The 13,542-nt window shown below is 39.4% G+C and overlaps 1 protein-coding gene across 1 annotated transcript in view; it reads left to right on the top strand.

The window, feature by feature from the left end:
- The window catches only part of FAM135B (family with sequence similarity 135 member B), a 231,047-nt gene that overhangs the window by 134,634 nt on the left and 82,871 nt on the right, over positions 1-13,542 (top strand). The window contains exons 5-6 of the mRNA XM_056333129.1: positions 4,435-4,574; positions 11,552-11,622. Of these exons, the coding sequence (XP_056189104.1) occupies positions 4,435-4,574; positions 11,552-11,622 (211 nt within the window). The remainder of the gene's footprint in view (positions 1-4,434; positions 4,575-11,551; positions 11,623-13,542) is intronic.

Below are 13,542 nucleotides of genomic sequence, written 5' to 3'. Positions count from 1 at the left end.
ATGGTAGCACATAAGTCAATCAAATTTTATTTCAATATCAACTTTATCAAATTGTACGTACTACCGACATCAAAGCTATGGTTAAGTGAGTTTGACCAGATGTCACATCTCTGTATGGTTTCTGGTGGTGTCCTGCAGGTTCTAGTGCTTTTTCTTGAAGATGTTAAACCAGATTTTCTTATCCATTGCTTCCTTCTTTCTACTTTCCTATCCCATCATTGTATGCTCTCAGGCATCATGCAAACCTGTTCGCCTGTTCGGTTCGGTTCCGTTGCATTCTTTAGGGGCTTTTGCATATCTGCCACCGACATCCTCTGCGCTCCCTGCACCCCCACCCCCCAGTGCCTTTCTACTGGCAGTGGTTGTCAGAACAGTATAGTTTCTATTCTCACTAAACTAGGCTGAAGGTAAGTAACAATTTTTTTTACAGGTCACCTCTCCATTAGTTTGTTCCTTGTAAGATTATCTGGACAGATGTTCTCAGGGCCCTCCAGGATCTAAACAGCAAAATGTCTCTCTGATTCTTTTAAAGAGATGAATGATTTCTGTATGATATGCTGAAATAACATTTAGAAATCTCCATCTGTAGAAAATCCAAATAGGAAGATTAAGCAGACTGGGGTGTATCTAGGGCAACTTGGTAAATTGGATATGGAGACAGTGGGAAAGCAGGACATGATATTCTGATCGATCTGTACAGGTAGCCTATGCTACGTGCGTGAAAGCATGCAGAACTGCAAAGAGCCTTTTTTTTTTTTTTTTTTTTTTAATTACTCAATGATCTGCAAAAGGGACTGCTAGGGGTAGTGGTGAGATGCGTCAACAAGCTTTTCTCATTCTCTTAAATGAATGGTTGTGAAGCCCAACTGCCCTGTTCATGCTTGCAATGGTTCTTACAGTCCTGAGAGCTCTTTCACTTTCCAGCTAATTTGAAGACCTATTCAACCCAAAGAAGATAAGCAGTAAATGAAATAGCCATTTAGGAAAAAGAGACAGGAAAATAGGATTCCTTCTAGCTTAAGGAACAGTGCAAAAGTCACAGATAAATCTCCTAACACGGAAATTTACCGAGCAAAAGCTCATTACCACAAAATTACCTTGTTGAGTTCACCGAAGCTCAAGCCTTTGAAACTGTGGAATAAAGAGCTAAATTCAGGTCAATAGAGTCTTAGCTCCAGCTCTCACCAGGGAGTGAGAGTTTCCAGCAGTTTCCAGCCACTATGTCTGTCTTCCTTGGACTGCAGGTGACTGCTGAGCAGTGCAGGCATAGCTCAGAGCTGTTTGCGTAACAGGTTAGGCTAGAAAGAGATTTGGGAAAGCCAATAGTTTCAAGCTTCTTTTTCACACCATCCTGTTCTTTGTGCCAAAGGACATAGGTCCTTGTGTGAACATGGGGGTACATCTGCTGTGTCTCCTGCCAGCAACCCTCTCTGAACAGTGTCAGCTGTGGGAAATGCCAACCTGACTATCCCAGGAACAAAGGGAAGTTTGCTAAAGTTACCAGGATGATGGTGTTTTCACAGAATAAACTAAGGAAGAGTACCTTTGGTGCACATACCACTTCTTGTTACTGCAAGAAGCTCGAGTACAGTCATACAGTGTGGTCCCTGTCTGTACCTTAAAGCACGGAACTTATCAGTGAGTGCTACTGCCCAAAGGGCAGTATCTGTGGAGATGTTGTCATTCCCCTTTGCTTTAAGAGCAGAATGCCTGCATTGCTGTCAGCATTACTAAGACATCTTCATGCTGCCAAGTGCTCCTCTGAGAAAACTCCTGCCTTATGTTATACTTTAAGAGAGAAGTAGGTTGTGGCCATCGAAATAGAAAGGGATAGGTTGTGTTTTGGAGACATCAGTCACTGATCTACTGTAGTTCTCTGCCAGATCTCTGCAAAGGTAGTTCTTTCTGCTTGAAACTGAGCAGGTTTTGGCCCTGTAGTATCATATTCACTCACACTGATTTGAGACAACCCTAAGCATTGTAGCATGTCTTTGATTTTGACCTTTCCAACAAGAGAAATGACTTTTTATGCCACCTTGCAAATCTAGCTCCTAAAGCAATTACACATGAGGAGTGGTCTGCACAGGAGTGTGTTTGAAAAGAAAATGACATTAAACTTTCCATTCTAGAAGAGTACCAGTATATCAATATCCAAATCAAATAACATAAAACTTCTTTTGTCTGCCAGCTAGGAATAAGAATGCATTATACCTCTAATATGATTTTTGCAGTGTCTCTAATATGATGAGGTTTAAATTAAAATAAATATGACTGCGTGCTTTTGAAGAGCTAATCAGGCTGAAACATTCTAGTCTAACTGGTGTAGCACAAGGAAATAAATCTGTATTTATCTAGGCTGCGTGGACATATGCATGACTATTGTGCAGAATATGTGATGGGAAGACAATAGCAGGGTGAACACTTAGGCTGTTCCTAGGTGTGCTTGGTAAAAGTCAGTATTAGGAAAATGATTTGAATGTAATCTGGATGACTAAACTATGGTCCTGTTAATTAATTAGCTCAAGTCTTATCAGTATTTAATCAGCTCTTCTCCCTGCCCCATAAGATTTTGATTTTTATTTTGGGTTTTGGATTTTATTTTTTGAGAAGTTAATTCTTTGTCTGCACTATTCCAGTTCCAGCAGACTGGCACCACAAAAAGTAATCATTATAATGACAAAACTCCATTCACTTGTCTACCGGGGCCTTTAGTTGTTTGGGTTTTTTTGGGGTTTTTTTGTTTGTTTGATTGGTTGTTGGGTTTTTTTGTTGTTGTTGTTTCGGTTTTTTTGTTTGTTTAAGACTTTTATCTTCTTTTATTTTTTTCACCCTAACCAAACTTTATCTTGGGAAAACTTTAGTCCTCTGTCAGTCTTGACTCACAGACTTCTGATTGCAAATTATGTATGATTCTTGCACTGAAAAGTGGTAGCTTTAGCACAGCAGAATGGACCTGTCCTGATTTGAAACTCTTGACAAACCAGTAGTCTTTAAGACTTTTGGACCCGGACTTTTATCTTACCACAGCTCACGAACTCAAAACAATTCTGCAAAGGCAAAAATTCCCAGAAGAACCTTCTGAAAAACTATTTTTTATAAGTAGCATGGGCCTTCTGTCTTCCTGATGATGATCACAGATTTATCTCTCTTTGAAGGACTGAGAGTGGTAGACCTTTTTTAAGTACCCCTTGCCAGGAGAGTTCCAAGATACCACTTGCTAACAGACAAAAGCTCAGATTCCTACTGCCCTGAATGCTGGAAAGGGACCAAACTAGCTCTGAGTAAATTTTGCAAGTAGTTATTGTTGAGAGGCTATGGAACTAGAATTAACAGGGGATTCTGTTTAACAGCCAAGACAAAGCTTTCAAGTGCCTAACTGTGGTGTCCAGTTGTTCATTAAATAGTCACAGTCATTGCAGGCTCCTCTGGAACAATGTAGTAAATATTGTTGCCTCCAATGTGGGTTTGTACAGCTAAGCAGGTCACACTGTTTTTCTGCTAGTGAAAGAAGAGTTAGTAAGGGAACTTCAAGGAAAAAATTGCCTCAATCTAAAGCATGCACTTTTTTTTTTTTTTTTTTTTTTTTTGGTCAGATGAATGATGTCTTAAATTCCATAGGCTCCATTGTAACCAAAACAAAATACATACACTGGAGGCACCTAAAACTAAAGAAGGACAAATCCCACCTCAATTTATGTGAAGTTCATTTGTGATGATGTGACACATCAGGGCACAGATGAAGCTATTGACTGTCTGAATTCAATGTGGAGAAGCTTAGGGTTTTGGTTCTTGAATTGCTCAGATTAATCCCAAGTGTATCAGCCAAATTGGCAGCTCTCACATGAATCAAGGGCCTGAAGGATTACACAGGACTTTTGACATCTTAAAAAAATGGCTACTTTTGCCTTTTTCTGTATTTTAACTTAAGATGCCTCTGCAATTCCAGGCTCTACATTTGAGATCTGTTACTGGCTATTGTCCCCCCTCCCACGTAGTAAATTCAGGGAGCACCAGAGGTGACAAGAAAACTCCCTCTTCTGAAAGATGCCCATTGCAGATAAAAGATGATATGTTACAGGTAAACGGTGAACCACAGTTCTCATGGTGCTGGGTAGCAAACCTCCCTAGAAGACATTTGATGTTTAGCTTTCAATAGAAAGAAAGATAATAGGCCAAATGCTGTCACAGGGTTAGCTATTCTTGTTTTGAAATCCAGCCTGCCTACAGTTTAACATTTATTTTCTTTAAATACCATGTTCAGGAATCTGCACCCAACAGTAACAATCTGCTCCATTGCCATTGATTATTGAGAAAGCAAGTGTTTAATTACAAGTGCTAATACAACTGGCCTAGATAATCCTGAAGGGAAAATGTAGGAGAAATAATAATCTCCCTGCAACAATCACACCAGGAGTCTGTCTGTGTTTTGTGCAGGTGATTCCAGCCTTTGCTCAGCCTACGTTCATGAAAACAACGTTTACAGCAGGATATTTCAGATTTTGTACAGAAATGAAGAGATCATTCTTAATGAATCAATGAACTTCAGAGTGCACCTGCTTCTGGATGGCGAAAGGGTGAGTTGTCTTGAGATGCACACAAAAGCCAGGAGGGCTGAGATTCCTTTTACCTAACTTTAGGTGTCCGTTGCACAGATCTCTCCATTTGAGATGTCATGGGGTCCCTGTGCTGGCACAGGTCTTATCAGTGGAGCTGATGGAGGTAAAAGCATGATTTATCTGACCAAATACCAGCATCTGCATTAGAAGAAGATCGACTGTCCAGTACCCATGATTAGTTATGCTGACCAGGGCGCCTGGGGTGATTTGTTTGTTTGTAAACGCCGACACTACAAACATCTGCATTAAGTCAGATAGACCCTCTGCATTGTGCCTGTTCTGAAGAGTAGTCTACACCTTGGCTTTTCAGTGGAATGAGATGTTGACATATACTGTTAAATCAGTATATCAGAAACTCAAGTGTGTCAACCATAATTTGTCATTTGTGCACTAGATCACTCATTCTACATATTTGTGTAGATCAACCTCACCTGAGAAAACTGGGAATCTTCTGCATCTTGCTAGGACCAGCTTCTATTCCTGCCATCCATTGCTGCTATCTTCTCCTCCTCCTCTCTCCTTGTGACTGGTTTTTGCTGCAGCAACGACAATACTACAGCCGAGCTACCCAGTCCCTTTCCACCACTCAGAGGTCTCCTCACCCTTCTCCTTAGTGCTCCTGATTGCAATGGCAGGATTGCTAGAGCTTACGTTCCCTATAGCCCACATACAATCCCTTTGCTTTCCATCGTGTCTCAGCTAGAATGGGTTCATACTGAGATACTTCTCCCCACTTGGCATCCACTCCTTCAGCCAATGTGAGCACCCACACAAGGGAAGTGAACCATACATCTTGTAGGTCACCTTTGGCGGCTTCTTACTGATGTGAAACTAAATGTCTTCCAGTGAGAACTCTTGTTCCCAGAAGCTACAAGAAAGAATCAGTCTTAAGAGTACAGAGAGTAGTTGTACAAACAGAAAAGGGAGAAAGTGTCATAGTAGAAGAGCACTCAAGTCTGGCCCGATGTGTCATCACTTTGCTTTGCCAGCACAAGGACTGATACAAAATATATGGATGGCATTGGTACTTGCTCTCAGTGATAATGAGAGACACATGACATTGGCTGTTTTTGCAAAGTCAGCTTGCCATCAAAAACAGGTCCTGTAAGTTATGCAGCCGGTGTGAATCAAATGCTCCATGTTGAAGTTGGCACCAGAGATGCTCACCTGTCCTTTGTATAACTTTCTGTTTGAGCACGAAGAGATTTAAAATTTATGTTTTGTTCTATTTCAACCCATATATACATGGGTTATATATAGATCTAAATTAAAACAGCTGGAGAACCTAATTCAAGCTTATTTCACATGCTTCCATTTCCCTCCCACTTCTTCCTTGGTGTTTTGCTTTGGTTTGTGATCGTTGGGGTTTTTTAGCATAATGTCATCAATTTATTCTTCCCTAGAATTGTTGTTTTGTGCTTATATGAAAAATTACTATATGCAAGTTTATCAATATTTGCTAGGAAAATGTTCCAACATGCTTAATTGAATGCTAGCTTTATCCTTCCTCAGTGGAACATCACTGATTAAAAGTCCCTCCCCTCAAATTATAGCAGTTTCTGCTGTGTTCAGCAGGGATGATTTCTGATGAGTTTTACATTAATATTCAGGAAAGTTGTGCACCTCACAAAATGAAAAAAAAAAAAAAAAAAAAGAATCCCACAACATTCCTCACAGCTAAAACTCATTCTGACTCCTGATGTGCTGTGTGCATCACACTTGTCTTTTCGTAGAAGGTCCCTTGAGAAAAGGACAGCTACTCATTTCTATATTTACAGAATGGTTTTGCACAGAAAAAACTCCATTATCTCAGTATGAGGAAGTTGCTTTGGGTGTAGAATAAGAGGATAAGTGGGTCTCTTGGTCCAAGATGAGCTGCTGAAAACACTAAAGAATCAAAGGCAAAAAATAAAGGTCTGTAAATTTTTTTTGCATGTTGACTGGGTTAACACAATTCACTTCTGCTTAATGCTGCCAGGCCTCTTTTTTCTGCTTTGATGTCTTGTCCTCCACAACTTGGTATATTTGATACAAATATGGGAGAGACCAAAGGGTGCCACTCCACTGGGCACCATGCTCAGAAGAAACCTTTTGTATCCACAACTATATTTCAGAGAGATGTTGCATCTGTCACAGAATCTCTTATGTTGGATGTGATCCTTACAATGTGGCATTAGCAAAACAGCTAGAGATTTGTAGCGTTTTCAATATGATCTCTGTTCATAACCTCTTAACTTATTTAACATACAACAGATGTGGGTCCTTTTTGTGCTGATTGTGTGCTGTGGTGACTTTATTTAGTTGGGGGTGAAGGATCTGTTTGTTGCTTTACTGTAAATGGAAGTTACAATAAATAGATAAGGAAGTTAGACTGGGTAGTGGAAATATTGAGTTCATGTGGTCTATGGAGTTTCTGCTGTCAGAGCTGGAATTATCAAATGTAACAAGGTAGAAGTATGCTTTCTCCCCACGGTGCTTAGGGTAGTTTTATTAATGAGATAGGCTGCTGAGATAGGCGCAGTACAGAAAAATCCCAAAAAAACAAAACGTAATGCGTATGTCCAGATAAGATTATTTGCTATTGGTTTTTGTATTCTTTATTCCCACTTCTCTTGCATAACCATATATAAGCTTAAATATGGAAATACATCTTTTTTGTCTGGCATTAAATGGAAGATGCCTCAGTTATCCACCTAGAAGCAGCACTTGAGCATACCTTTCACCATATAAATGATGTGTTAGAACTCTCTGGTTTATTAGATGCCTTTTTCTATATTAACCCGGAATGCAGGATTCTTTGACTTCCTAGGAAACAATATTGCAGGGCTGAGGTAGCCTTTAGTGTTACAAAGAAGTCTGATTTATTTTCATAAGCTTTTGCTTTCATTCTTACTAAAGAAGGAACACTGCCTCTTTCATCAAGCAATAAAACAGGAAACTTGTCCATCTTCTCGCTTGCTGGCTCCATTCAGGGACAATTTAGTAGCAGGGAGAGGGCAGAGTGAGGCAAGCTGGGATATCACAGTATAAGACTTTGTACTTTCCAGAGAAATTTCAGTGAGATGGGACATCCAGGTCATTCAGTCAGCCATTCTGGCTAAATGGTTAAGTATTATGGAAGTACATCACATGAATGCTGGAAACTTCAGTTTATCACCGTATTATCACAGCTCTTAAAATCTAAACCAAAGATGTAAATGTAAACCTGAAAAAATCAGAATTAAAAATGGAAATTATGCACTTGATTCCAGGCCAGTTCAGCAGAGAATGGAGTACTTTGTATATACTTTTTATTGTATAAAATACTTCTACTTTTCATATACAAATACTTTCTATTGTACAGATTCAAAACAGTGCTTGATAAAATTAATTTCCCTCTCAGTGCAGTACTTTGGCGAGAGAGGCAGAGGTTAGAAAACAGCCTGAACTCCGGACAGCACCTTCTGGAAAATTGTATCTGCTCACAGATGAATATGGGGTCTTTTTGCACAAGCTACTACAGCAAATGTGGGCACACCCCAGCAATTGCATTTGCAGACTTACTTTCCACAAGACACAAGATGATGTTACAAGAAAATTCAGAGTAATATTAAACAGATTAAACAATGAAGAATTAATCAAATGAGAAATGACAAAATTAATTTCAGCTTTTTTTGATATTATGGGGGCAAAAAAGTATGACATGCATGTACTATTTCAAAGAAAGCTTTCAAAATGTGTGTTCAGAACTGTCTTCACTTATTTTTGGCTGGAGACAAGATCAGCATGTGAAATGCAACAGTATTTCCCAGAGGTCAGACGTTCAGAATTTCCCTTACTTTTATTTGGGGTATGTAATACTACAGAACAGAATAGTATTCCCTTTTTATTATGAAGGTATTTCCACAAACATAGATTTATTTTCTCTTTCACAAGCTGTGATTTTAATCATTAACACAGCTGAGGGGTCAAAGAACTTTGTAAAAAACCACTGGAAAACCCTTCACAGAGCACCTGGGAAGACACTGCTTGGCTTAGCCAGTCAAACACTAATTATATTCCAGAGAAATTTTTCAGGCTAGTTTCTTAAGTAGGTTGATGTGAAAATTTAAAACTTTTCATCAGGAGAAAAAAAATAAATAAAAATCTGATAGTCTATCAAACTTTTGGAAAATTATACAGTCTGTAAATAATAACTAGAAAACACCATAATCATCCCACCAGTACCAAAATAAGCAGCCAATATTTCATTTAAGGACAGCATTATGTTACACAGGAGACTGAGAGATGATAGAAATTGTGAAGTGCCACTTCTGTATGAGCTATGGAAAGGCCATTTCATTTTTTTTTTCCCCGTGTAAAGGATCTTGGCCAGCTGTGGTTCTAGTAAGTGAACAAAAGTAAACTACAGGAAAGTCCAGAAGGAATCAAAGCTGTATAGTAACTTGTGTCATGTAATTACTGTGCATAATTCTATTGTGTCTCAACCTGTGCATAAGCCTTTTCATGGTATTTTTCTCATGAAGAGTCTAGTGATTTTTGTACAACTGTCCAATTTTCACTTGTCTTAAAATTTACACCTCTAATATACAAAGGAAAACATGTAAACTTGTAATGAGAAATGTGGTTTGATTTTATATGGGGTTTTGCACTACTCTGAACAGTCTGATTTCAATACAGTTTTGGGATTAAAAATATCCTATACTTGCACATTATTGTACGGCCCCATGCAGTGATGAATGCCTCAATGCCTCTGAGTCTCTCAGACATCTGCTAATTGCCTCAAGGTGTTTTGAGTTAGTGTCACTAGCTATTGAACTTGTTTTAAACACAGATTCAGATTTCAGTGACAGTTGCAGGTGCTCAGAAGTGTTAGGCACAGACCCAGAATTTCATCCCCTCTGTTGGAGGATGAGGTTTGCTTTGTCTGGGGCACTATACTTGAGTTGAATTCCTAGTTTAAATTCAGACTGTAGCTTCAATAATGATTATTTCCTTTGCAGCTGCCAGCAACTGTGATTTTTAGTGACAACAACTCATTAAAAATAAGTTTTTTGGGTTTTTTTCTGAAATACATACTTCCAGGTGTTTTGAGACAAACACAAAGGAGAAGGCACATTTTTGATAAACAGAAGCTTGAATTTTCTCCTCACATCTCTGTTCTTGTGGTCATGCTAGAAGAAATATCATACGATTTCAGAAGGGTTTAAATTTTACACCTTTGATAATGTAGCCAAAAAATGATCAGTCCTTGACTCTCAATTTTCTTGCTTCAACAGAAAAAGGTACACTGTAGATGGAGCTTCACTTTTGGAAAACCTAGCAGAACATGGCTTATGTTGTGTATTTTATGAATCCTAGCTGTCAGAGCCAGCTAGATAACTCTGACGTTGCCTTCACTGCATTTTTAGTATAATCTATTCTTAAGAAGGTGCTAATCAGCTCAAGAAAGTAGAATTCATCTTCCCTAACTTAAGCCATCTAAAATTCCAGTGTATCTAGACCAAGATATTTCTCTAGGCTCTATATACTGTCAATGGAAAGAGACGGGCACGAACAGAAATCAGTTGTCCTTTTCCAATGCGTACCTCAGGATGGGTCAGCTCACTGTATGCCTCTGCTTATTGCTTTCCACTGAAAAAAAGACAGATCATAAATGTCTCACCTGACCTTTCTTGTGGCAAACATTGGGTACAAAGAAGTTATGTTTATAATACTCTACCCCCAGTGAACAACCCCACTTTTCCATCTGCATTCTTGCACATCTTCTGTTGTGCTCTGAAATACAATAAAGGATGCTTAGACTCACAGAAAAAGACTTTTGGTAAAAAAATGAGTAAATTTTTGTTCGTATTTCCATTTAGGTTGATAGAAATAAAAGCTTTTTAAAATTTTGCTAAACCTACTTTGCTGGGGAAGTAAAGACATTTCAAAGAAGTGAACAAGAAAGTGCTGGGCAGCTTAATACTTCCATTCTGATTTATTTGTTCCCGTAGTTGTTTTAACTGTGCCAAGCTGGGGTGTGTTATCCAATGTAGCCCTTTCCAGGTGAAGGTAATGAACTGACAACTCCCTTCTTGTACTGTTTCAGAAAATCAAATTAATGTATTTTATTGACAATAACACAAGGGTAATCTTGCTGGTGGGACCTAATAGGTGAAGGTACTAGTGGGTCAGTTGGCTTATGATCACACATGATATCTTCAGTTGTTTTGGCGAGCTGAATCCTATCATGTTTAGATGTGCTCAGCACCCTTCAACAAAGTGAACAACTAAACTTTCATTAATTGAAGCTTTAAAAGCATTGAAAGCCTTTGAATTTTGCAAATAAAATGATCTAGATGAAAATCAGTTATGAACTTCCTCCATGAATCTGCCAAGGGATGAAAGGAGTGACTGGGAGGCTAGAAAACCTCTGTTTGCTGAGAAAAAACCTAAAAGACTAATGATGAGAGATCAGAAATTGTTAGAATTGAGCCATTTCTGATTGTTCTAGGCTGTAAACTCTGAACCTTGTGTTAGTTACAGGTGGGTAACCAGAGTAATTCATGGCTGTTTCTCGACGAAGAAAACCTAGTCCTTGTTCTCGTTTGGCTGACAAGATAATCCCAAAGAATACTCATTCAATGAGGGAGCGCAGCTTCAGCCATACTCCGCTGACTCTCAGTGTGCAAAGAGCAAGCATCTAACAAATATAGTGCTCTACACACTCTGGTTACTCTTGTCTGGACTGATTTTTTTGACATGACAGGACACCCAGGAGCAGATAACACCTCTGACTCCTTCAGCAATTACCTCCACTTGTTGTCACATTTGCTCCTTTCTCCTACTGTGGTGTGGTGCTGCTGTTACTGCATATTTTTGCCTTTGCTTATATCAGACAAACCCATCCACTTTTGCCTTTAATGCTGCAGGTGCCAACTTATAAAGGTAACCCTACCTTTCTGTTTTTGTAGGTGGAAGATGCATTAAGTGAGGCAGATTTTCAGCTCAAGTTGGACCTGCACTTTACAGATAGCGAACAACAGTAAGTGCTGATTTAAGCTCAATTGATAATGCAGGGGTTTATTCAATTGGGAAATTACTTTGAAGAAGTGAGAGTCCTTTGACAAAAGGGATAGCTTTGGTAAGTCTTTGCCTCAGTGTTGAAGTTTTTCTGTTTTTTCTGTCTGTATTTGAACAGTATTTGTCATACTTCTCTTTAAAGGAACATTTTTTCTCCTTTAAGTGCAAGGTTTTCAAAGGTTTAAGTGTTGCTCTATCTCTGCTGCTGTTAAAGTCAAAGGGAACATCATCTCTGACCTCCATGTGAGCAGGGGCTGTGGTTCAGGAATGCATTTATCTCAGGAGACAATGAAGTATTTTCTGGCTGCAGGTGGGTGTATGGAGATGCTAAGCACTTTTCTTGTATTAAGAACCAAAGCTGTCTCTATATTTTAGGAGGAAAGAGTCTTCTCATTTAATTTGAATTCTTCCAACTGTATTTGATTCCATAATCTTTGATGAAGTGGGGATAGCATCCCTTCCTGAGACACAGTAGAAACTGTGATCCCAGATGTTATTCAGTCTCACTGAATCACAGAAAAGGCTTGCAATGACTTCAGCAGCATTTATAGGGGGTGGGAGGGTGTTGTGGTTTAACCCCGGCCGGCAACAGGCACCATGCATCCGCTCACTCACTCCCCCTCACCCGGAGAGATGGGGAGGAGAATCAGAAAGGAATGTAAAACTCAAAAGTTGAGATAAGGACAATTTAATAGGTAAAGCAAAAGCTGCTCACACAAGCAAAGAAATGCAAGGAATTCATCACCACTCCCCATGGGCAGGCAGGAGCTCAGCCATCCCCAGGACAGCAGGGCTCCGTCATGTGTAACAGGCACTCGGGAAGACAAATGCCATAATGCCAGATGTCCCCCCTTTTTTCTTCTTCCCCCAGTTTATATACTGAGCATGATGCCATATGCTATGGCATACCTCTCTGGCTGGTTCAGGTCAGCTGTCCTGGCTGTGTCCCCTTCCAGTATCTTGTGCCCCTCCAGCCATCTTGCTGGCAGGGCCTGAGAAACTGAAAAGCTCTTGACTTAGTTGTTGCTGGGTAATGTTTATACTAAAACCATCAGTGTCCTATCAGCACTGTTCTCACATCAGAGCCAAAACACAGCACTATACTAGCTACTAAGAAAACTAACTCTATTCCAGCTGGAACCAGGACAGAGGGGATGCAGAGAAATCTGAGCTGTGTTTCATGCTAAGGCTGTCCCCATGTGATTTTATTCATATCCATAGGGCACGTAAACAAATTTCAGGAACATGTTTCCTTTGTCTTTAAGATAAAAAAAAGTGGAAACTTTTTCTCCCAGGCAGGTGGGACTGGACCATCAGTCATCAGCTGTGATGCTGATGGGTCTAGAAGAAAGAAAAAACAAACATTGTGATAGTCAAGAGTAAAAAGTACTGAGATATTCAAGTTATGAAATTGTGCTCTAACACATACATCTAATTTTTGTTATCATCTGAATGATTAATCCCATTTACTATTAAAAAAAAAAAAGCAGTGATTTTTAGAAAAGGGTGTTGTGCAAATCTCATAGAAATACTTCTGGGACTGTCATGCTCTGTACTCAACTGTTTCATCATAGGTGTTCTTAGCTCTGGGCAACAGTTGGCTTCGGAAGGGTCTGTTACACTGTAAAACAGTTCTTTGGAAGTGAGTTTGGCTTACATTGGGAGGATGTGGTTAGGCACACTCCAGGTTTACATCTCAGTCTCCTGCCTTATAGGTGACTCATATGTCATGTGGTTGACTGCATACTGAGAAAGTTATCCTGGAATAGCTATAATCAAACTTTACATGAAAGTCTTAGTTTTTATTTAATTAAAGGAGAAGCCAGTCCAACTTGTATTGCCTCGCTGCAGTTACTTCACCTACTCTTTCTTTTGCCTCTTG

The sequence above is a fragment of the Falco biarmicus genome, chromosome 3 (genome assembly GCF_023638135.1).
Source record: "Falco biarmicus isolate bFalBia1 chromosome 3, bFalBia1.pri, whole genome shotgun sequence".
NCBI classification, from domain to species: domain Eukaryota; kingdom Metazoa; phylum Chordata; class Aves; order Falconiformes; family Falconidae; genus Falco; species Falco biarmicus.
Note: the sequence above shows the minus strand (reverse complement) of the source record. Positions and strands in the feature narration are given on the sequence as shown.